Raw genomic sequence first — 24,921 nt, 5'->3', positions numbered from 1 at the left:
CAGAGGTTGAAAGAAGGAAAAAACCAGAGACTGATGTCTCCTGGCCTCACCAGTGTCTTCGCATGGAAATGACAAAGATTCCCTGAAGTACAAGCAGCTGCCATCACAGGGCTCAAAGCCAAGGGCACAAAGGCAACAAGAGAATTAAAATCAAAGAGTATCCAAATCAAGACACACTAACCTGCTTGTCAGAAAAGGAGGAGACAAGGTGGACACAGGTTCTCCCATGACGGACCTCTTGACTCTGGCAGTGACTCAATAATTGCCAGAGAACATGTAAACGAAGATGAAAGCTCTTTTTTCTTCTCTTAAAAAATCAGGTCCATCATCAAACACCCTTTTATGGAGTTGCATATTCTTATAATTTTATTTATGTATTACCTGTGTAAGATTGCTCTTTTCATGAAGATAAATGTCCAAGTAGTAAAAATATGCATTAAATCAATCATGGCCCAAACTTTGAGCAACGTGTGTTATTTCATTCCAGCAGTGACTGGGTGCCCCACCCCTGTGACCATCGGTGGAAATCTTTAAAGTGTACTATAAGGGAAATTTTAAGCTAGTTATTTCAAAGCTAAGCCTGTATTTATTATAAGCAATTACATTCTTTCCCACTGTACTTCAACTTGTTATTCCCTGTCACACATACATTAAATTTTTATTTCATCCGCACTCAGGCTGACACAGGGTACAGTTCAGAATCCTGACTGCACAGTAACGTTACCACAGAGCGATGCCACCACAGCGGCGATGCTGCTATTTTACAGCTCCGTCGGTGCCATCACGGTAACAAGCATGATGTAGACTCATAGGACACAAAACTACTTCTGGCTAGATTCCCTGACATCATTAACCAATGTATGGGCCCTCACCAAAGGGCCAGTACTAACCAACAGTGGCTGCAAAGATGATCTTGGAAACTTAAACTACTCGGAAACGAAAATGAGATAACGTACATACCAATGATCGGGGATGAATTAAATGAATCTGAGTATGCCATGCAATGAGTACTATATGCTGCCAATAAAAATACTGTGGAAAATGTTCAACATACATCCTGGGAAGTAAGAACCCTCCTACTGAAATGCATGTCCAGCTGTCCCCGTTATTCCTTACCACCATGTACAGAACACACCAGTGCAGTGCTTTTGACTGGTAGGATACAAGTGTTTTCTTTTCTTTTCTGCTCTATTTTGTATTTCTTCTACACAGATCATGTATTACCTCTACAAAAAAAAACACAAATGCCTCTACATAACTTACCTGATATACATAGCAACATTAGAAAAAAAAAAAAAAAGAAATTTGTTCACCCATTAATTCTCTATAAATCAAATTGCTTTTTCACCTTTACTAACTTGATCCCTTAATCAAGACACACTTGTTGTTAAAAACAGACCAAGCTTTCCACTCTCTGCCCACATTACAACTGTTTTCAAGGCAGCGGTATTGCCCAGTGTCTTGACTGCCACACGGACCAGTCCTTCTCACTTGCTTGTTTTACTCACCCCCTCCGGCTCTCCTAGGTGACTCTTAGGAGATGGGACAAACAACTCTGGTAGAAAAAAACCTAGAACGGATCCATCAAAAGGCCCAAGAAAGGCCCTCGTAAAGTGGGAAGAAGAGCGTGAGGCGACACGCCTAGAGGCCAATGTGTTCTTCTGGTCTGCACAGACACTAGGCTCCCTCTTCTCGTTGGCTTAGAAGAGCCATGCTTTGCTTCCACACTGCTGTGACCTGCAAGGAGGTGGCGGGGCCAACCCACAGCCTGTCTACAGCCCTTCAGGATTCTGTGGGGTTGCACCTCCATCGCTGCACACAACGCGCCAGGGAGTTAAGGTCGGCAGAAGGAAGTGAGGAGACGGACCCGGCTTAGTAACAGTACCAATGGCACAGTGAGGATTAGGTTTGTGCTTCTTGATCCAAGCTCTTGAGCTGCAGTAATGAATGAAAACTTATTCTGAAATCATGCATGGGAGCAGAACTGCTGAGAAAGACTTGCGAAGTAGGAATTACTCTGAGACTGATTTTTAAAAGCTCAGAAGTGGGCAAGAGCATCTCTACCGAGGGCAGAAGGGAAAGCGGTCTGCATACACTGATCTCAAAGAACAGCACAGGAACAAACGCAAAGCAGCATACACGGCCTGCAGGCGGAGCGTCCCCTGGGATGACCAACCCCACCCCCCTCGTCCCTTTGAGTCAAACCACCTCACCTCATACGAGGCCCAAATTGATGGTTGAGTCAAACCACCTCACCTCATACGAGGCCCAAAGAGATGGTGAACGGACTGCAGCCAGCACAGTGCTTGGGACATGGTAGTGACTCCAAACCTGACTCTTTTCCGGTCTCCTAAGAGGGACGGTTCTTCTCTCCATCTGCATATTAGTCACTTTAAGAGCTCTGAAAAGCAGTGACTTCTAAATCCTACTCCAGACAAATAAGAAATTCCGCAACCACCCTTTTACAAACTGCTCCTGCAGGAGTAAGATGTGCAGTGAGAGCTGACGATTGCCTGACTTCACTGCATCACCTCCAGATCCCTCTGAATGCTGAGAGGCTGCTAGACAGGCCTCCTACAGCTGGGATTTCTTTCTTTCTTTTTTTTTTTTTTTAAAGATTTTATTTATTTATTTATTTGACAGAGAGAAACCACAAGTAGATGGAGAGGCAGGCAGAGAGAGACAGAGGGAAGCAGGCCCCCCGCCGAGCAGAGAGCCTGATACGGGACTCGATCCCAGCACCCCAAGATCACGACCCGAGCCGAAGGCAGCGGCCCAACCCACTGAGCCACCCAGGCGCCCCCAGCTGGGATTTCTAATGCCAGCTTTCCACTTTATTTCAGAAAGCAGCTTTATTTTACATGTGACCTCACAACAAACTTCTACAGATCCAAGTGGTGCCATTAGTAAAGGTACAATTCTTAGGTACAGAATTGCTTTCTTACTTGTTCTCTTCCATCTGTACAAACACTTGTCAAAGTTCAGGTTATATACAAAATAAGAACTTAATACTCCATTCCCTGACTCCAAGCCAATCATACTGATTCTCTGAGCACAGCAGAGTGAATTCTAATCACTAAGGACAATGCAAAAGTCAGATCCACTTCAGACAGCTGCAGGGAACAGACACACTGGGAAGAGAGGGTAGGGATACCGAGAAAAAAGGATGGGCTCCTTGCCTCGGGTGGGCTCAGAAAGAAAGAACAGACAGATTCAAAGTGGCACATTGTAGAGGTTCCGAAGATGAATCGGTCCTTTGGAGTCAAGCTAGAGAAAAATGGGAGACCCCGAGGCACCAAGCGACGAGGCTTATCACCAGATGCGCAGTGTCTTGGCATCACTACGACAGGACCACTGAGCGGCATGCTGGCTGCGGCTGTCCCGACTCCCGGCCTGTTGTCCATTCACAGTGCCTTACCCCTGTGCCTCCTCTGGGAGATCAAAGACAGTGGGCTCCAGGGGCTGCCAACAGGAACACCTACTATGTGTGCCGGCTTGGTGTCCCTCATCACTGGAGAGACCTGGCTGTGTGAAGACATCCTGTGTGTGTGTGTGGAACTGTGTCACAGATCACTTCCCTGTGACTTTCCGGAGTCTGTGGCAAGTAGAACGGGCGAAGACCTTCGACACTAGGACTTGCTCTGTGTGGTATGTCGTCTTTACCGCGGGCACACAGACTCATCTACAGGTCTCTTGGTGTGCTCCTTCTCGCCGGAATCGTAGCTGCTAGTGCATCCGTCAAGACAAACACGCACTCACAGCAGACTCACCTCTGCTACCTGATCATGCTTTCACTCACATCATAAAGATTCACCACATATTCATAAGTAATCGTGCTCAGAGTTTGTCCTAAGAACTCCACAAGCACATGAGGTGAGTGAGAAAGCATGCCTGTTCTCAAGGAGCTTGAAATAAGAGTGAAGGAATAAATATTAATGAAGCACCCCTTACTGGCCACTGGGGTATTGCTCTGCATGGATTACCTATCTCCAGCCCTCCCAGAGGTCTTTCTTCTAGATTTTACAGAAGAGAAAACTGAGGCATAAAACATTAAAGGAACTGCTATGGGCTGAACTGTATCCAAAATAATTCATAGACTGAAGTGAGTCCTAACCCTCAGCACCTCAGAGGGTGACTGTATTTTGAGACAGGCCTTTTCCAAAGGCAGCTAAGGGAAGAAGAGGTCATATGAGTGGGTCCTACTTCAACGTAACTGCTGCCCTACTATGTACCATAAGAGCCAACTGAGATACGGACACAAACGTGCACACAGAAGAGACCACGTGAGCGCACAGAGAGAAGGCAGCCATCATCGAGCCAAGGAGAGAGGCCTCAGAAGAAACCAACCCTGCTGACACCAGCTTGGACTTCCAGCCTCCAGGGAGGTGAGAAAATGAATTCATGTTGTTTAAGTCACCCAGGCTGTGGTATTGTGTTACAGCAGGGCAAGCAAGCCAATACAGCACTTATGCAGGGCTACGCAGCCTGCGAGCAGAGGATTTTCGACTGGGCCCGATAAATACATGCCTTATGAGGAAAAAAAAACAGCACATGGGAAGAAAGGTAATTATAATATACAAGAGGTAAGGTCCAGACAAATTGCCATGGCAATCTGAAGGAGGGCAACATTTCTGCTGGCTGGGATAATGTGGGGAGGCGGGAAGGCATGTAAGAAAATAACACATCAGCTGGCGACTGCGTGCAGTTCGGATTTAGCTAATCCAGGTGGAGAATGGCACAAAGGCACAGTGACGGGGGCCTGCCACACTCACAGGGTACAGAGACCCACACCACACCTGTCCAAGCGAAATCTTAGTAAGAGTGATCACTATGGTGAGATCAACATTTTCACCCACTGGCATTTATTTGGGTGCTTACTATGTACCAGGCACTATGCCAAGAGCGCTGTAAGAATCTTCCCTTTCGGTCCTCATCACAGAAGGTGGGCAACACTCTTCCAGTTTTATAAGAGAACAAAGCGAGACCAGAAGGCTGAAGGAGCTCATGTAACATGCCCGAAATCACAAAGCTGGGAAGGGGGGAGCCTGGACGCAGAGCACACCTGCTGGGGGCCGGCCGTGCCCTCACGCCACGGAGCACCGCACATTCCGTCCTGGCAGCTCGCAGAACCAGCCAGCCACTCACACGGGGCCTGCGGGGCTAGGAGACAGACAACGCAGATAAGGCCACGGGGGCCAAATCACGGGAGGTCTCGAATGCGACACTGAAGACTCGGGCTCCATCCTGCAGACAGCACCTTCCACTGCGTGTGCCGGGAGGAGAGCAGGTCCGGAATCAAGCCTGGGAGCTGGAGAGGTTATGACTAGTATCTGTGTCGCAGAAAGATGACCGGATGGCAGAAGGGAGAGGGTTCAGGAGGGAAGGAGAGCCCTGAGGCAGGGCAGACAATTAGGGCCTGCTAAAGCAGACTAGGTGGGAGATTTAAAAAACAAAAACAAAAACAAAAAGGCCAGAATCAGAACTTCACTGATCAGGTAAGGGGTAGAGGTTGCGTAAGTAACAGACATAGTACCGAGCACCGGGCCTGGCTGCTGAATGTGGGGCCAAAGGAGTGTGTAGGAGCAAAGAAAGAACCCAGCGTTTTACATCTGTGTAACAGGACCATAGGCACATAAGGGTGGGGGACACTTCCAGAAGGCAATGGAAAGGTGTGCTGGGAGCAGGGATGGAGACAGAGGAGAGCCTTTCCCCACATCTGTGCTAACCAAAGGCAGGAGCTTCCATGGGCTACAGGGAGATGAAACACGGAGTGGAAACCTAAGATGTGACGAGAAGCCTCTGCCACAAACCACAGTGTTCAGAAGTCCAGGCACTGAAGTCAAGAAAGGGACTTCCGGAGGGGAGAAGCCAACAGTGGAATCGCAGCAATGCCTGCCGGCAAAGGGAGACAAGGTCCGGCATACGGTGTGATCTGTGACCGGGAAGATGGGAAAATGGACGCTGGGGAATTAGAGTTTGTATAATCCACATTTGGTTTTTTTTTAAGATTTTATTTATTTATTGGACAGAGAGAGACACAGCAAGAGAGGGAACACAAGTAGGGGGAGTGGGAGAAGGAGAAGCAGGCTTCCCACTGAGCAGGGAGTCCGATGCGGGACTCAATCCCAGGACCCTGGGATCATGGCCTAAGCCGAAGGCAGCCACTTAACGACTAAGCCACACAGGTGCCCCTATAATCCACATTTTTAAGGGAAGGAAAAGGGAGAGGCGATATCGTATTTGGAAGCAAGCAAGGTAGAATGCAAATGTATTTAGCGTAATTAAGGAGAAAAGGAAGACAGAACTGGGGATGGTTATGTTACACTTATACATGACAGCATACGGGTTCTGGGTAGGGGAGGAGAGGAAAGCAGGGTGTAAAACCGGGCTTTTCCCTACTCCTTCTGCTCCAAAGATACAGCAAAATATAATCAAATGGGTCAGGATTCAGCAAACGGAGATCATGAAAGTTCTGAAGCATAAACCAAACATAAAAACAAATGACCTCTGAGAATCAACAGTAAACACAATGTCCTGGCTCCCCAGAAGTTATGGTGAGCTTAGTCCAATGTGCAACACAGACAGGTCAACAAGGTAGCTAATGACTTCTGGAAGACGAGTCCAGGGCAATGGCTCATGCATTCCTCGCCTCAACTCTGAAAGACCGAAACACAGTAGGCTGCGGTGTGCCCATGTGCTAGTTAGGGCTGTGATGTGCACCTGTCCGAGAGGACCCAGAGCCACGGAAGGCACCACAGTGGGTTTCCTGAGACCCTAGCCCACTGAGTGCACGGGACCTGCAGGTGAGGAATGAGTCAGTTCAGTGAGATGGGGACTCTTCCCTGGGCTGTTACCAGGTACTGAGCAAGAACACTGCACTGCCCAATGCACTGTAGTGAATACCAGTGTCAATATGACAAAGTATTTTGTAGCAACTTTTTTAAAAGAAATTGTGTTCCCACTCTATAGCAGCTGTGTAAGAGTGCACAGAACTAAGAAGAGCCCCCACCCTTACAGAGCACACATTCTAGAAGTTATTTATAGGACTATGTAAAGATGAAATGAAAGCGTGCACATAAAGCGTGTATCCTAGTACTTAGCATGCTACTCAATCAACGGTACTGATCACCATTAACAAATACTGTTTAGGTGAATTTCGCTTACCAAATGCCCTCAAAGCCAGTACAATGAGCTCCCATTTTGTCTTTCCCTAGAAATCTGTAAATTAAACTTTCTTTTTGAGGAAAGCACCGTGATACTGAGCATTCTATGAAGTAGTAATCTAGAGTAAAAAAGTTTCGGGGGGGGGAAAAAAAAACCTCTCCTAGTGATGGGTGATGGAGAGATGCTCAACATAACGGGAGAGTTTTTATTTAAATTCATTTAACTTTATCAGTTAAATCCAAGCTCACATTCAACAAAACTTGGGTACTTCTAATTCTGAAATACTTCTGTTACTGAAAAAAGCCTCGTCCTGTCCAGCTGTAGGAAAGAGCTGGTAAAGCAGCCATGGTAGCTAACCAGTACAGTGTCTCCCCCACTCTCTTGGGGGAACTGGTTTCCGCACTTCCATCCAGCTGTGGACCGCCCCCAAATACCAGCAAACCACTCTGGAAACGAGCACCATGAGTCACAGAAGCAGTGGAGAAGGAGATCAGGTTGGGCACTGCACCAAAGCTCCCACCACCGAAAATGAGGCACGGGGCACGTTCTTCTGACCAGGCCGTGAGACTGCTATAGGGAAAGCCTCACAAATGCCCATTCCATCCAAGATCAACTTCTACTGCTTCTGGACCTTTAAAGCTGTCCCAAGTCAATGCTGGACGTCCCATTCTGCTACCAAACATCCACGTCTCCGGGAGAGCTGCAGTGGCTGTGATCTACAGCCACTACAGGACTACAATGCACCATCTTCGTCAGTTCACCTGTGCATCAGGAGGGCTGAGGGCAACCCAGCTCAGCCAGGGGCATGGGACTGAGCAAGCTGCAACTATGTCAGCGTGAGGCCCAAGCACCAAGCCTCCCAAATGGACAGGGCTCTCTCGACACAAAGCATCATTATTTCCAAATGCTCTAATTTTTCACATGACATGCTCCTCATGGCTCGAAGTAAAATCACAGGGTTTTTCCCTCTAATACCCGCCTCTCTGAAATGGACTAGAGAGAATGCAAAGAACCTGAAATGTGGCTCCTGTCCCAGCTTTTGCTCACTGAACAGAGACTACTGTAAGCTTGATTTCTTCTTCTTTCTCACAATTCTCTCACCCAAATTTCTCTTGCCATGTTATGTAATGATGAAGCTCACTGTTGACACTTCTGATGCCGCACAGGTAATTTTATTGTGGGAAGGGGTGAATCTACTTTTTAAAAACAGAATTTCAAAAAATCAAATAGAAAGGCAACATACCCTAGGGCCCTAAGGACAGTGACCTCACACTAAAGTGAAACTATCATAGTTTAGGTCCAATAATGGTGAACAAGTAGGTTTTAAAGTCACATGCCTTAGAATGAGTTGCCAAGGCTATCTGCTTATCATTAAGCTACAGAAGAGAGCTATAGCTTTAACACATTATCTAAATGTATATCTAAATACATTATCTAAAGGACTGGTTCAGGAGCTCCGGTTCATACTTCTCCAGGATCCATTTTCTTTCACCTGTTAGGAACTAAACAAGCCCTTCTCCAAAGCTTCTTTCCTAACCTGGATGGTATCCCTGACCATTTTTCCTGGGACCTGGGGAGTCAAGCCAAAAGAACTCACACGATGAAAAAGCATGCTTTTGTATGATCTATACCCCTCAAGCCATTCTGGGCAACAGTCTTGAGAATATTCAGAAACTATTAACAGTCATGCATTAAAAAAAAAAAAAAAATCAATCCTGTCATCAATCTGCTGTCCACAGAAAACACAGCAGTGTATTTTTTTTAACATAGCATAATTCCTGCTATATTTTAAACTAAAAGCATTAAATATAATCACCTCCCTTTAATTTGAATTCACATGGTAAATACTTATAGCTACTTAAAAAATTAAGTGGCAAAATGTATATGAAGAATGTGTATCTTGATATTTTAATTATGCTCAATTGAATGTACTTAGATTTAAAGTGCTTTTCACAAATGACATGTGCTAAGAATATCTAATTGCACACTGACATTCTAAAATGTGTGCTTACATGTGTCAAAAATAGATTAATATGAAGTTATGGAATATGGCTTTTTTAAACTAATACCCAAATACATTATTTTGATTATTTGGATACAAATTAAATTATAACTATAAAAAAGGTCTACACTAGTAAATGTCTAATGATGCACATTTCACATAAAATGAATGTTCAAGTGATGACAGTATCTAATATTTAGAGAAACTAAAAAACAAAGTTGTTCTTTTTTTTTTAATATTTTATTTATTTGAGAGAGAGAGAGAGCAAGCACACACAGAGGGGAGACGCAGACTCTCCTCTGAACAGGGAGCCGCACGTGAGACTCAATGCCAGACCTGAGTTGAAGGCAGATGCTTACTGACTGAGACACCCAGGCACCCTGAAAAACAAAGACTGCTTAAGAAATCTAAGTTCCGAGATATTTTCTATTTATTCTCTTACTAAATCAATGTTACATGCAGACATGAAAATAACTTGTAAGTAGTACAGGTATTATCATCATATATAAAGATCACAGTGGGGCACCTGGGCAGCTCAGTTTGGTTAAGTGTCTTGACTCTTGATTTCGGCTCAGGTCATAATCTCGGGATCCTGAGTTCGAGCCTTGCATCGGGCTCCGTGTTCAGTGGGGAGTCTGCCCCCTTCCTCGCCCCCCGCCTCACCCTCTTTCAAAAAAGAAAAAAAATATATCACAGGGAGGTACCTGGCTAGCTCAGTGAAGCTCATGACTCTCGATCTCGGGGTCCTGAGTTCAAGCGTCAAACATTGGGCATAGAGCTTACTTAAAAAAAAAAAAAAAAAAGAGGTTTAAAAAAATATTCAGCAAATAGTGGAGGATGAATGAAATTAAAATACAGTAGCTGACAGCCGTCAGGTATGTGGCAATACCCAAGACAGGAATTCAACAATCTCACAAAGAAGCTGGCAAACGTGAGGGGGCACGAGCCAAGAAGTCCCTCACCCTCTATCCAGCTCTGAAGGGACAGTGCTGGGGACAGTGTTGGACCCAGTGCCCACAGGAGACATCATTGCTCAGCTAAAAGGGAGAAACCGAGTCCTTGCTCCAAGTTGAGAAAAGAACCTTTAGCTCAACTCCTGGTGCTATAGGCTCAATGGCATCCCTCAAGAATTCCTATGTTGGAGACCTAACCCTACACCCTTGGGTTGTGACTGTATTTGAAAACAGGGACATTAGAGAGGCAATTAAGGTAAAATGAGGTCATGTGGATGGGCCCTCATTCTGTATGACTGGAGTCTTTAAAGGTGATGAAAACATGGGCCTCACACAGACCAAGGGCTGACATATGAAGACACAGCAAAGAGACGGCCGTCCACAAGCAAAGAACACACGCTGCAGAAGGAAACCCAGGCACCCTGCTCTTGGGCTCCTGGCTTTCCTAAGTCTGAGAAAATAAACTTCTGTGACTTCGACTGTGCAGTGTGTGGCATTTTGTTACGGCAGTCCTAGCAAACTAGTATGCCTAGCTATCTGACTACACGCAGCCTCAGACCGTGAACCAGTACAGGGTCGCCTCCTTGGATGTGATGTGTAAAGGAACCTGTTCAGTAAAAACTCTGGAACTAATGGAAATTTTAAGAGAGAACTGGAGTCTCACCACTTAACTGTTTTTGAGAGACACCAAACTGAAATTTCCTATTCTTAACTTCTTAACTACACGGCAAAAAGGCTATGCTGTTTACACATTTTACAAGTATCAAGTATCATATTTTCAACTTCATAGGATTTTAATAGGCCTATAGAAGCCTGGCCAAGAAACCAAAGTGGAATCCATTTGACTGACATTAAAAAGCAATTAAGTTACAGACCTGTCAAAAATTTGGGCTGTGTCTGTGATCCGTGTCTATTTTGACTACTACTACCAGAATCATGTAATGATTTACAGACCTTCAATGTCTAAAGTACCTTAACTGCATAAAAGCTGTAGCCCAATCTTTCTTTGTATTTTCACATCATAACAACCCCCTCCTCCATTTATTAGATAACCAGAAGGATGGCCCAGTGCTTGAACCGTGTTGAGTCAAACAAGGCTGTGACTTTGCCACAGAAGGAAAAGGGAGGAAACGAGAGAGAGATCTGGCTGGCTCAGGGCCTCTTAGGAGCTGGACTTTCCCCTCACACAGAAGATGCTAGGCAGGCCACCCTGATAAACTGGGTGCCATCAGATACCTCTGTTCTTCGTGCTCCAAGTCCAGCTCAAATCTGGAGCACGAGCTCCCCCGGAAGCAGCCAGGCTTCCAGCCCGCTGCCCGAGTCCCAGCCCCAGAAGACTTTCTGGCCACACTGTGACCAAGCTGCCTCATGAGCTTCTCTGAAATCTCCAACTTAAGAGACTGTCACGGTTAACATTTTTTGCTACTTACTGGGTCTTCTATTTTTTAGAGTTGTTTCAGGTTTACAAAAGCATTTCCCACCTACCTCTTGCCCCCACACATGCAAACCTCCCCCACTATCATCACCCCCACCGGGGTGCTGCGTTTCTTAGAACTGAAGAACCCACACTGACACATCATGACAACCCGAAGTCCACAGTCCACCTTACAGTTCATTCTTGGTACATTCTATCAGTTTGGACAAATGTATAATGACATATCCACCACGACAGTATCAGAGCTATGTTCACTGCCCTAAAAATGTCTACATTCTATGCATTTCTCTGCCTCTCCTCCACCCCTAGCAACCACTGATCTTTTTACTGTCTCCATAGTTTGGGCCTTTTCCAGAATGTCTTATCTCTTCTGGATTCTATGCTGTAATCACACAGTACATGGCCTTTCCCACTGGCTTCTTTCACTTACTAATATGCATTTAAGGTTCTTCCAAGTCTCTTCATGCCTCCATACCGCATTTCCTTTTAGACTCAATAATATCCCTTTGTCTGGCTATCCCATGGTTTATATATCCAGTCATCTACTGAGGGACATCTTAGTGTCCCCCAAGTTTTGGTAGCTGGTAGCTATGATTAAAGCTGTTTTAAGTATCCTTGTACAGGTTTTTGTTGAAAACACAAGTTTTCAACTCCTCCGGGAAAAATCCAAGCACTGCAATCACCAGATCTTACAGTTTACTTTTATAAGAAACCTCAAAACTAAGTTCCGAAGTGGCTGCACCATTCTGCATTTCCACCGGCAACAGATGAGAGTTCCTGTTGCTTCACACACTCCCTGGCATGCTGTCAGTGGTTCAAAATTCAACCATTCTAACAGGTGTGTAGTACAAGCTCTCTGTTGGTCTCTTTTGTTTTAAAGCCACTCTTTCAGGGGCACCTGGGTGGCTCAGCTGGCTGGGCAACTGCCATCAGCTCAGGTCATGAACCCAGAGTCCCAGGATCGAGTCCCACATCCGGCTCCCAGCTCCACGGGGAGTCTGCTCCTCCCTCTGACCTCCTCCCCTCTCATCCTCTTTCTTACTCTCTCTCTCAAATAAGTAAAATTTTTTTAAAAAAATAAAGCCACCCTTTTGCATGACTCCTTCATGATTCTGACATGATAACTTCATACATTAATTATTCAATGAAACCTTTTCTAACAACATAAGCAATAATAAATAAGCTGTATCAAGTACCCCAGGTATTTTAAATATTTTACATTCATTCTGCTCCTAAGGTTCTGTGTATTTTGGGGATTGGAATAAAGCCAAATAAAATAAACAGAACCTTTTTAACAGTTAGTTCCTTTACTGAGGGACAGAAAACATTTCTTATAAGACATCCTGGATAAGGATGCCTGGGTAGCTCAGCCGGTTAAGCATGGGCTCAGGTCATGATCTCAGGGTTCTGGAATCGAGTCCCACATCGGGCTCCCTGCTCAGTGGGGAGCCTGCTTCTCCCTCTCCCTCTTCATGCCGCTCCCCCTGTTTGTGCTCTCACTCTCTCTCTGACAGATAAATAAAATCTTAAAAAAAAAAAAAAGAAAAGAAAAGGAAAAAAGAAACATCCCAGATATGTATCTATAGGCATGGGCATGTTACAGCCATTCCCTCAAGTCCATCATTTCCTTTACACTCTGATCCCTGGAATTACTGCCTCTTTCATGATTATCTGTATCGAAGTTAACAGCAACTCAGTACATCAAATCACTACCCTACATTTACTGCCCTCATTACCAACACCTTTTAATCAAGCATTTATTCATTCAATAAATGTTTTTTAAGCCTCTCCCATATATCAGACACAATGCTAGGCATGTGGACATTAACAGTGAGACGTGGGTCCTGTTCTCAGCATTAGTGGATATCTCAGGGCTGGCAACATTTACCCACGATCCCCAGGATGCAAGGACCTGACAGCACCTATAAAGGAAAAGCTCCTTAAGTGGTAAAGACAGATCAGACATGACAAACTACCAGTTTGTACACATTACCTGATACAGTCTCTAGGCCTTGGAGTCAACAGAGTGGACAGAGAGGGGTGAAGCATATGTAGAAATTAAAAAAAAACCTTACACTATGAGAATTGAAGAATTATGGTCAGTTTCTTTTGCTTTATTTTCTACCTTAGCTTGAATATGGCTATTTTTCCATAATAAAAAGGCAGAATTATAAAACATGTTGAAATATAGAAAATGTTGGCTAAAATATGTGTTTGGTACAATTTTAAGTTTGTAAATATATGGAAATGAATGAAAAGTAAATAATGTGAAGCTTTTGTAAGTAAAAATAATTTAATCCACTACAATCCTATTAGAAGTCATCTATCAAATTAGAAATTGCCATTGACAAATGAGGAAGGGAGTGAGTGAGGAAGACTGGAATACAATATGGGCTTAAATCTGGGGGGGCATGCAGAGAAACTTCCCAGAGATTATTCCAAATAATAATAATGACACCATCTGAAAACAATGTTACTAACCATTAGATTTTCATTAAACAAGTTAACTATAAATGTGCAAGCATTAAAAAAATTAAAAAAAAAAAACCTCACTCCCACAGCTTCACTACAATGCATAATAAATTCTGTCTATTTTCATGTAACATAGGAGCAACCTCACAGACTGAACTTAGTGACTGAGCCTCACATCATTCTATATTTATAGGTAGGATATGTGCACAGACATCTACACACATAAGTAACAATTCTACCTCAAGAGATCTATCTACACTGTGAGACCACACCTCCACAGAACACGCTGAGAAGAGAAAGATCACAGAAGTAGGACTTATCCACTTCAGGCAATCTGACTCACCAGCCGAATATCAGAGCATATGTCTTCATTACATGAAGAAGTTTTCTCCCTGGTTTTATATGACTTGTTTGTGAAACCTCAAGGGATTTCAAGCTTAATCATAAAGAATATGACTTTAGGTGTATTTTATAACAAAAGTACATACATTATTATTCACGGGATACTTGCAGAATTCAAGTACAAGATGTATTTAAATGAGTTCACAGACGGCTGAAACAAATGATTTTGTTAGGCAAAGTTATTAATATCTGGGCAGGGGCAGGGTCATGACTCAAGACTGATCTATAGCCTGGCACCCAAAGCTGATACTTGCCAATCAAACTTCCTCATTTCTTTTTTTTAAGATTTTATTTATTTGACAGACAGATCGTAAGTAGGCAGAGAAGCAGGCAGAGAGAGATAGAGGGGGAAGCAGGCTCCCCGCTGAGCAGTGAGCCCAATGCAGGGCTCGATCCCAAGACCCTGAGATCATGACCTGAGCAGAAGGCAGAGGCTTAACCCAATGAGCCACGCAGGCACCCCAAACTTCTTCATTAATAATTAAATGAAAACCAAAACAAAACAAAATTGAGCTACCTGCACTAATTAGCTGGGGCTGATGATGAAAAGAAGCTGAAGGTCATCTGTTAGTGAGACAGGCCAGATGGCCAGCAAGAATATGAAGGAATTCTTGAAGAATTCAAAACCATGAGGAAGAGAAGAAATGGATCAGCAAAATAAAACGCTATTCATGACACTGACAATGCCAAACACTGGAGAGGATTTGGAGCAAAAGGAACTCTCATTTGTTGCCGGTGGAAATGGAAAATGGTATAGCCACTTTGGAAGACAGTTCAGAGGTCCCTTATAAAACTAAACAAACTCTTAACGTAAGATCCAACAATTGTACTCCCTGATATTTACTCAAAAACCTGCACAAGGATGTTTATAGCAATCTTATTTATAATTGCCCAAACCTGGAAGAAATTAAGATGTTCTTCAGTAAGAGAATAAATAAATAAACTGCGGGTACATCCAGACAAAGGAATATTATTCAGTCTAAAGAGAAATGAGCTACTGAGCCATGAAAAACACAGAGGAACCTTAAGTGCATATTACTAAGTGAAAGAAGACAATCTGGAAAGGCTACACACTATGTGATTTCAACTCTAAGATATTCTGGAAAAGGAAAAACTGTAAAGACAGTATAAAAGATTGATGGAAGTGAGTTTCCGGTAGAAGAGAAGGGGAGAGATGAATAGGCAGAGCTCAAAAGATTTTTAGGACAGTGAAAATACTCTGTATGATTATTAATATCATAGATGTATGTTACGATACATTTGTCCAAACCCAGAGAATGAATAACACCATGAATGAACCATAATGTGAATTACTGATTTTGAATGATAAAGATGTGTCAATGTAGGTGCATCAATTGTAATAATTATACCACTCTGTTGGGGGATGTTGATGCTAGTGGAGTTTATGCATGTGTAGGGGTAAAAGGTATTCAGGGGAATCTCTGTATTTTTCTCCCAGTTCTGTGAACCAAAAACCGTCTTGAAAAAAAAAAAAATACAATCTTAAAAAATGTGCAGAAACACGTAAAGTCACTGTGAGAGAGCCCAGGGAGGCCAAGAGGAGAAAATGCAGAAAGCAGCCAGCTCCCAGAACTGCCTTGATTCTCGAGTGCCTTTAGTTTCGCAGACACCCTTAGTAAACCCTCATTTTGCTACTGTTACTTTAGAGATTCTGCCCCCTGCAGCCAAAAGGGATCTGAAGCAGGAATGGGTTCTAGAATCAGCAAGAGACCCTGAGAGAAGACGTCAGATAAACAATGAAATCGTCATAAGTAGAGGCCAGTGAGGATGTTCCTGTCCTGCAATTCTGGCTGCTGAACCCTCCAGAGGCAGTCTGGAGATTCTTTAGTGTTATTCTCATTGAAAGGTAAAAATCTAATTTCTCTCCTTTTGAACTCTGGCATATGAGGTCTGTTTGACCAACAGAATCCAGGAGGAATGACACTCAAAAGTCTTAAGTGGTCCTAAGAAGACTTGTAGCTTCTGCCTAGGGCTCTCCGAACACCTACTTTGGGGAAGCCCCCCTTCAGAATCAAGCTGCCCAAGCTACGAGAGAAGCCACAGCAGGAGTGCTGGACAACAGCCTCCCTGGCATCACTGCAGCCACAAGGGAGTCATCTTGGACATCCATCCCGGTCAAGCCTTCAGATGACTCCAGCCCCGGCTGCTCTCTGCTGGTAACCACATGGAGATCAGAAATGAGACGTGCCCAGCTGAGCCCAGTCAACCCACATAAACGTAAGAGATAATAAACTGCTTTTTGAGGCCACTGAGTTTTAGGATGAGTTGTTATGCAACAGTAGATAACCAGAACACAGCTCCTTCTCAGTGATGGAGAAAAACACTGAAATCATTCCCATTAGGAGGGAGGGAAGGAGTGGGGACAGTAACGCAGAGAGGGAGCATATATGCTGGCAGTGAGGAGGGTTGTAATTTTAAATCTACTTAGTGTTGGGCATGAGTTTAAATGGTGAGACTGAGGAAGGAACGAGGGGAAGGTCTAGGGAAGAAACTCCAAGTTACAAAAAAAATTGGTTAAATAAATACACTGTCCCAATTATATCTATACAAAATCCTATAAACCCACACATCTGTAACAGGCATACTCACAGTATGCCACATTACAACATTTCAATGTTATATTCCCATTTACTGTTCTTTTCTTGCAAACAAAGCACATGAGTTGCACCAGCAGGAAAAACTGCGAAGGCATCGATGTAAGAATCATGAGCTGTCCTACAGAATGAAGCCTCCAAAGGCAAACATTTATACTGCTCAGGGCGGCACTTATAGAAAGTATAAAGATATGCGTGGAAATGAAAATCACCACTTTCGGGATAAGGTTATCTCCTGGGAGATTAAGGAGGGACAAGCTATTGCATCAGAAAGAGGACAACCTCCATCCAGCCTCACTTGTCCAGTCTGACCTCTGAAGCTAAGCGGTAAGCACATGAGGGTCTGTACCTTTTTGTTTTTTACATAATGAAGATTAACCACAACTGAATGTGATGTAAAAGAGGTGAGTGATAAAAACGTGCCTCAAAAATGGTATCTGATTCACAGCTATATCCACAGGAATAAAGATATCATGCCTGTGGGGCTCGCCATAGTAACGGGAATAAAGGTGACAATGACAGGGCCATACGTGGAGGGGACTGCAGTGAGGACGGCCCTTCATGCCACAGCCTCACCAGTCCTTTTCCAAACCAGTGATGGGGCACATCAATTGCTTTTGCCACTTGATAGGAGTATAAACTGCCCCAAGCATTAGATATAGTACACACACATACACCCGTGTGCATGTGTGTGTGTGTTTGTGTGTGGGGATTGCGAAGGAAAAAAATACCATGGGCCTACTTTCAAAGGACTACTGCTCAAAAAGCACGTTTACTTGTCTTTCTAAAAATTATCACAGAAATTTTCCATTGGTATACAAATAATTTTTACTAAATATGAGCTTTAAAAGAGAGAGGTTTAAAGTTGGTCACTTTTTTCCCCCAGTGAATAGTATTTCTTTTCATTTCAATGTAGATTTATTCTCATGCCAAATAAGTTACTCATGTTTACCTTCTCCTTGAAACCAGTCATGGCACCACTTGTCTTTCCTTATCTGATAACTTGTTAAGATCAAAGGATCAAAAACTGAAGATCCCAGACTCCTCGGGATTTCAACCCTCTACTTCAGCAGATGCAGAGAACTCCGTCAATAGACATCTGTTTTGCTGAATTAAGGACCGCCACTTACAGACGAGGCACCATGTGTGTCAGGTGTAAGTAGTAGCGACACAGCAGTTAACAACAATGTGGTGAGAGGTGACGTCAGTTTTTAAATTCACTGGGAACCTACTAGGAAGGGGGTGGTGACAGGCCCCTTCTCCTCTGCCACGTTTCCTGTGAGCTCCACCGTTACTGACCAGCGGCCTCTCATCGTGTCCCCCTCCAGGCACCGAGCTTCTGACCCAAGAAGGAGAAAGATGGAAAGAAACAGAAGGAATATATATTTCGTGCAGGGATGCCTTAGGATCTGGGTCTCTGCCAAAACTCCTGCAACTATTGCCTAATACAGAGCGTAGCAAAGCAACGTATAGAGAACATGCACCGCAAAGAACTTTTCAGACTCAGAGTTTGTAAACCCCAGGCTCGGCATTTTAGTTTGGTCTGGAACGGTGCTAACTATATCACTACTGTTATGTGTGAATCTATAAAAATGCTCAGAAAGCTCAAGTCAAATTTTTAATAGTGCTCTAAACCAAAATTACTCTCGGTGCAAACAATGACTTTAAAATAAAGTCAGATTTGATCCTCTTATATACATCAAAGAAACAGAAGATTTTTTTTATTTCTTCAGTTATAGATGTTGCTATAATCAAAAATAAATTAGTGAATGAAGTTTTGTTGTTTTTGTCTTCTAAAATTTTCCTCCAAATTTACTATCATATAATATAATATAACAAAACAATATAATAAAACAGACTATTAGTTTTGCCAAGTGCTGTGAAGGTTATAAAACAAAGATCTCCCCACATATTCTTCCTGTTTTTGCAGAAAACAGACTATAAAACAGAAAAAGCCTTCTTCAAAGACATGAGCAGCTTCAGTTACAAGTGAAAAGTCAGCCATGTGTACTAATTCTCAGTAATAATGAAGCAAGGGGAGCTCCCCGGGGACTTAAAAGTCAATGCCTGGCATGCTTGGGTGAACCAAGAAGGGGAGCTGACCACGTGACACAGCCCTTCAAAGCCCTTTGTATTCCCAATTGGAGCGATGAGGCTGTGGAAGCCACGAGGACCTTCTCAGGTGTGTGTCTAGCTCCAAGGGTGGGAAAACTCTGTCGCAGCAAAGGAAGACGCCGCTTCTTTAAAAACAGCTGCTCAGAGAGCTGAAGGGTCTGGACTGTTTTGCTACCTACAAGACTGCACACTTGAACAATAAACTCTGACTTCTTAAAGCAGCGTTGGTGGGGCGGAGGGAGCACAACAGGAGCCTTGAAACACTGAGGACACGGTCTACCTGCCTTTGAGATGAAGGATGGTAAACCTCATTTCACAGATATTTTAAGTAGCTGTAAAGCCCAAGCGGCTCCAATTTTAAGCCCGTGTTTAGATCAGGCTTCAAGAAGGGCTGCACCCCTTTACAACAACTAGGCACCACTTCTGATGCCAATCTGTGCTTTGTGTTTGAAATGGGCGACCACAGACAAGAAAACAAGACCACCTACAGCAGACAATACGTGCCACAACCCATCTCCCAGACCCACGTGCTGGCAAGGTGTTTTCGTTAAAAAGATAATAAACCTCTAGGTTATTGCCAAAATCTTGAGCAGTGTCACATAATTAATTTCACATTTTAAATTCTTACAGCGATAGAGAATCATGTCTTTTCAAGAAGGTTTAAAACCTGACTTAAGAGAAACAACCCCTCCTACGTCCCCCGTACAGAAACACCCCTGCAACAGCCCGGAGGCCAGGCCAGAGGCAGCAGATGGACGCGCACCCCTTTAACAGGAGAAAACCCAGAGACGCAAACGGGCACTCCTGTTGTTTCAAATGAAAAGTACTTACCAGGAAGAGCAGCTTCTGCACCTCCTAATAATATTCTTTTTGATTATCACTGTGTGCCCTTTTTACTTAGAATAAGAAGGCCTCCCTTTTTCCAGTCTGAATGCTCCTAAAGTTACAGGACAAGGGGACCCTACCTGGCCATCTACGACAGGTCAGTGATCAAACAGAAAGAGAGTCAGGCAAGAGCCAAATTCCGTCTACCTCTTAAGAATGGCCAGGATGATTTCTTAGCTCCTCCTCCCTTTAAGGAACCCCCATTCAAAGCCAAACAGGACAATAAGCCCTTTCCAAACAAAGGTTTAATATTCTCATGTGTTTGCCCAGCATTGAAATGCAACGATTTTTAAGAAAAGATTATTCTATGAAGGCCATTACCTGTACAGAACTAATTGAAAAAATAAGTGACTTCATCTTTAAGAAACAGGTTTAGATGGAAAATATACCAATACTGTATTGCCCTAGTGATCAAAGCCCGTTTATTTAACCGACCATATCATCAAATAGCACCAGTCTTTGTAGAAGAGTTTAATTTACTTAAAGTATTTGCATTCCCATGAACAAACTTGTACATGAGGTAAAACTAGACATCACGTTTTGCTGAGGTTAAGAACAAGATGCAGGCCGTTCATCCAAAGAAAGAAATACTCATTCCAAGCGCTATCGACAATGCGGAGCACACTCAGCCAGTTGCTTCGCAGCATCCTTCTTCCAGAAGCACACAGAAGCTTGAGCAGGTGCTGGTATATGGAAGGTCAAGCAAAGCAGAGAGCCACGGCTGCCGACTCCACGAACTACAGGTTTTAGTGCCTGGCCCAGCAGAGGGTGCCATGACGGAAGAACGTACTACAAATGAACTTTAGGAAAAGGTCAGCAAAGATTCTTTCAAAGGCCAAACACTTTCTGCCACAAACGACTTCTACTGCGGAACCAACCGAAAGCAATGACGGATTGAACAGGCATGACTTAACAGGCAATAAGATCAGAAACATTTACCCTTCCATCTCAGGAATGGTTCTCGGGCCCTAGAGGACTCTGCCCCTGCACAGGATCTGTGGTTGAACAGAAGCCTTAGTCCACATTAGGTTACCACGGTGGGGGTATGCATGTGCAACAAGTCTTTGCAACACAGGGTTCTGTAAAAGATACTTACACAGCCTCCAGCAAGAATCTCTGCTGCGAGTGGGACCGAACCATCTTTGCGCATAAATTTATCCCTCACAAAATCATTCACCTTGAAGAAAAATATTTACAGAAGCTGATGAAAAATATAAAGAAAGTCATTAAACACATATAAATATACAACTGTAAATACGTACTCTGTCAGTATTACTCAAGTAATCATAAACTGAATAAATTAAGAATCTTAAAAGAGTTTGAGAAGTGCCTTTAAGAGCACATATGTACTTTTTTAAAGGTAAAACATATAAGTATTCCTGATGTTTCAGGAGAAAGAAATCGAAAGACAGATGGCTTAGGGGTGGCTGGCTGGCTCAGTGGGTGGACAGTGTGACCTCTGATCTCCAGGTTGTGAGTTGCAGCCCCATTACGGGAGTAGCAATTACCTAAAGTCTTTAAAATAAAAAAAAAAGATAGATGGTTTACAAGCCTCAAATGCAAATATGTCTGCCAATTACAATGAGGTAAGAGAGACATATTGACACCAAGGACACAATAAAAACATACATTTTAGAACTTAAAAACTGGTTTATGGAGTCTGATTAAAAATCACTTTCACGTCCGCTAACAAAATTTAATCTAAAACAAAATGTATCACCGAGAAAAAGTTGGCTAAGCAGATTTTTTAGCTTAGTAGAAATTCAGTATCTAAGAATTCTCAACATCAGTAACCTTAATTAACTAAGTATAATGTACTCAAAAATCGTATGTACTACAGGCCATCTTAAAAATCAACCACGTTTTTGGAAGATACAAGCCAGAGAAGATGCGTTGTCCTGAGGTCACACATTAACACTGTAAAAGAATTTCAGGCCCCAAGGCTACAGAGCCCAATCTCAAAGAAGAGTTTAACTTTCTGGGGCTTTATGACCTTCGTTATGTAACAGCAGTATCTGTCCATTCCACTAATTTACTGAGTATCTCCCGTGTGTCACAAGAGAGCTTGGAACTGGAAAATGGATCAACTTTAGCTAGAACTGAGACCCGTCAGGTGGCCTGGCAGATGCTTATGGAATATGCCCGAACCATGAATTCTATCAATGGCACATGCCACTTTGGGAGTCAGAAAAACCTGGTTTTGGATTCTAATCTTTCCGCTCAGGAACTGTCCACAGGAACTGTGGACATGGGTAAATACTGAAACCTTGTGGGCCTCACTTTCCTCATGTGTAAATGCTGGGTCCCACTTTGCTGGAGGTGAAACAAAAGTAGGTCACACAGGTACGTGATGTACCGTACAGACAGCACGGGTGGAGGCAAATTTAGTGGCAGCTGCTGCCGGCACTGGTGGCTGAGGGGGATGGTGATGGCTGACGGTGGTGGTGGTGGTGGGTAGCAGGCACCACAGGTCCTGTTCAAATACAGCATCACATTTTTGGATGTTCAGTGTTCGGTGGAGGACAGTGACAAGCTGTGTGTGATGAGTGCCCTAGGTTCGAAGGAGCCAGCACCTCCGAGGAAACACAAACTTGAGAATCTGCTAGACGCCTGAGTGTGTGCAAACTCCCTGCATACGAAGCATCAACTGAAAAGACTTACTGTAAGTTTTATGGCCTTCTCTGGGGCAACTCCCAATAACTGTGGCAACAGACCTAAGAAGCAACAAAAAGCAGAAGTATATTAAATAAAATACCGTTAACCAAACAAATCAACAGCTCTAAAGAAGGGATCACCATCTAAACACTGGGGCAATCTTGGCTGCGATTTTCTGCAATTACTTTTAATGCGAATACACAAAATGGAATGTGTAGGTACAAATGTGTCTAAGAGCCACATCAGGACCAAGTAAATTCCTTCTTATATTCTGGGTCGTTTGCACGTTGGGTAAATCAACAGCATTAGTGAGAGAGGAAATCTCATTATTCCTTAAGTTTGTTCTTTTCCCTCCTGCCTCTTAAATACGTGAAGTAAGTGTACTTTAGTGAGTCTATTATTTTTTTTCTAACGCTCTTCCCATCTCCCCGCCCCCGAAGGCCCACAGTTTAGCCATTCATTCATTTAGCAACTATAACTTGGTGACAAGCACAAGACAAACAAGGTTCTTGCTCTGACCAGCCTCGGGCGGAAGAAAGAGAGAGGCTTTCCTGAAGACGTGTGTGTGTGTGTGTGTGTGTGTGTGTGTGTGTGAGGAGAGAAGACAGAAAAAGAAAAACTGGGCTTGACATGAATACCTGGGGAGAGTAACGAGTTTGGGGTGGGAAGTGAGAAATTCTGTTTTAAACATGTTGGACAGAGTGGGAATTACATATCAAGGGCACAGGAAGAGGATGCCTTTCACAGGAAAGGCAGCTTCTGGGAAAGGCAGTCACAACAGGAGCGGGCTGATATAGGTAAACTAAAAACTGTCATCATTTTCATTTGTGCTAAGGAAATAAAATCAAAGGCAAAAACCTTTTCTTGGAAACACACCGTGAGCTAACTCTGAGAATCAGAGCGTACTGTCCCCTTGTCATACTGCCGTCCTTGCGAGGGACTTCATGGCCTCTGTCGGTAGGGACAATTTTCTAATTCGTCCACATAAGAAGGTCGATCCACTGGCAGTGTCCCCTGTGCCAGATCAGCGTGGCAAACACCATCTTCCTCAGCCTATGGCTGAAAGTTGCCAGCCTGAGGGCTGTCTGTATCCAGTCTGCAGATGTGTTTTATAGAGTAGCGCAAGGTTTCAAATGTAATTTGAGCTTACTGTAAAGATGTAAAGACAGATCGATCGATGGACTGACAACTGCATCGATCTGACAGCCCTTGGCCGCTTTCTGACAGCACGGCAATCTGCTCCAGCTGGGCGAGGCTCTGCCCTTTAGGACCGAGCATTTGTCCCCCCAACTCCCTACTGATGACGTGGGATTGAGGACAACCGTCATTCATTATTTTTCCTGCTCTGTTGCTATCTTCACAAGAGAGAAATGTTTTTCTATGCCTCTGGTTCTACAAAAAGCACAAACAGCTTCGTGTTTGAGGGAAAATGGGAGCAAGCTGTGGAACGCAATGATAAGAATGCAGATGCTAACGAAACTGTTCTTTAACAACGGTTGACCTAAAAACAGCTAACGTATTATTTATGATGTATCAGGCACCACCTTCAGCATTTCACTGACTCATTTACTTGTTATAACCACCCTGCAGAGAGGAAACTGAGGTAGACAGAGATTCATCACTCCGACTCACCCAGCTGATAAATGGTGAGGCTGGGATTCCGACCTGGGCCCTCCTCCTCGAGAGTCCATGTTTTTAGACAACACTCACCTGTCCTGGGCCCCACAGCAAACATGAATCTCACACCCTGCCTTTCTTCACGTACATAACCTGCCCGGACCCTAGAATCCTTTGAGTTTGCAAGGTCTTCTCCAGGGCACCACATCTGCAGCCTGCTTCGCCCCACACGCACAGCTGATCGCACAAGGATCAGACACCTAAAACATGTGCAGGCCACGAGGCCAGCAACCTGAGTCCTACGAGCTGGCAGCCTAAGTGGAGCTGGCCAGTGGGCGATCTTCACCCACTGTGCAACAGACTCCAAAGAGTGAAGGGCCAGTGAGCACAGACGTGCAGATGGAGCAGACGCCCTGCAGACCGGGAGCGGGGGCGGCTGAACCCTGGATGGCCGAATACTGAGATGAAGCACGAGGAACAGAATAATAAGAAGTGGACGGGCAGAGAGAAGAGAATGGGAAGCCAATGCAACAGAAACACCAAAGAGAGAGAACACAGCCCATGAAGGGTGCCCAGGTCGGTGGGCGGGGGGTGGGGGTGGCGGCC

The 24,921-nt window shown here is 44.0% G+C and overlaps 1 protein-coding gene across 6 annotated transcripts in view; it reads right to left on the bottom strand.

The window, feature by feature from the left end:
• SLC25A13 (solute carrier family 25 member 13) overlaps positions 1 to 24,921 on the bottom strand; it is a 181,831-nt gene that overhangs the window by 35,013 nt on the left and 121,897 nt on the right. For all 6 annotated transcript variants that reach the window (XM_032304864.1, XM_032304867.1, XM_032304865.1 and 3 more), the window contains 2 exons: positions 22,705 to 22,757; positions 21,140 to 21,220 (listed from right to left, as the gene is read on the bottom strand). In XM_032304864.1, coding sequence (XP_032160755.1) covers positions 21,140 to 21,220; positions 22,705 to 22,757 — 134 coding nt within the window. The remainder of the gene's footprint in view (positions 1 to 21,139; positions 21,221 to 22,704; positions 22,758 to 24,921) is intronic.

This window comes from Mustela erminea, chromosome 11 (assembly GCF_009829155.1).
Source record: "Mustela erminea isolate mMusErm1 chromosome 11, mMusErm1.Pri, whole genome shotgun sequence".
Taxonomy (NCBI): Eukaryota; Metazoa; Chordata; class Mammalia; order Carnivora; family Mustelidae; genus Mustela; species Mustela erminea.
This window is presented reverse-complemented; position numbering and strand designations above follow the sequence as displayed.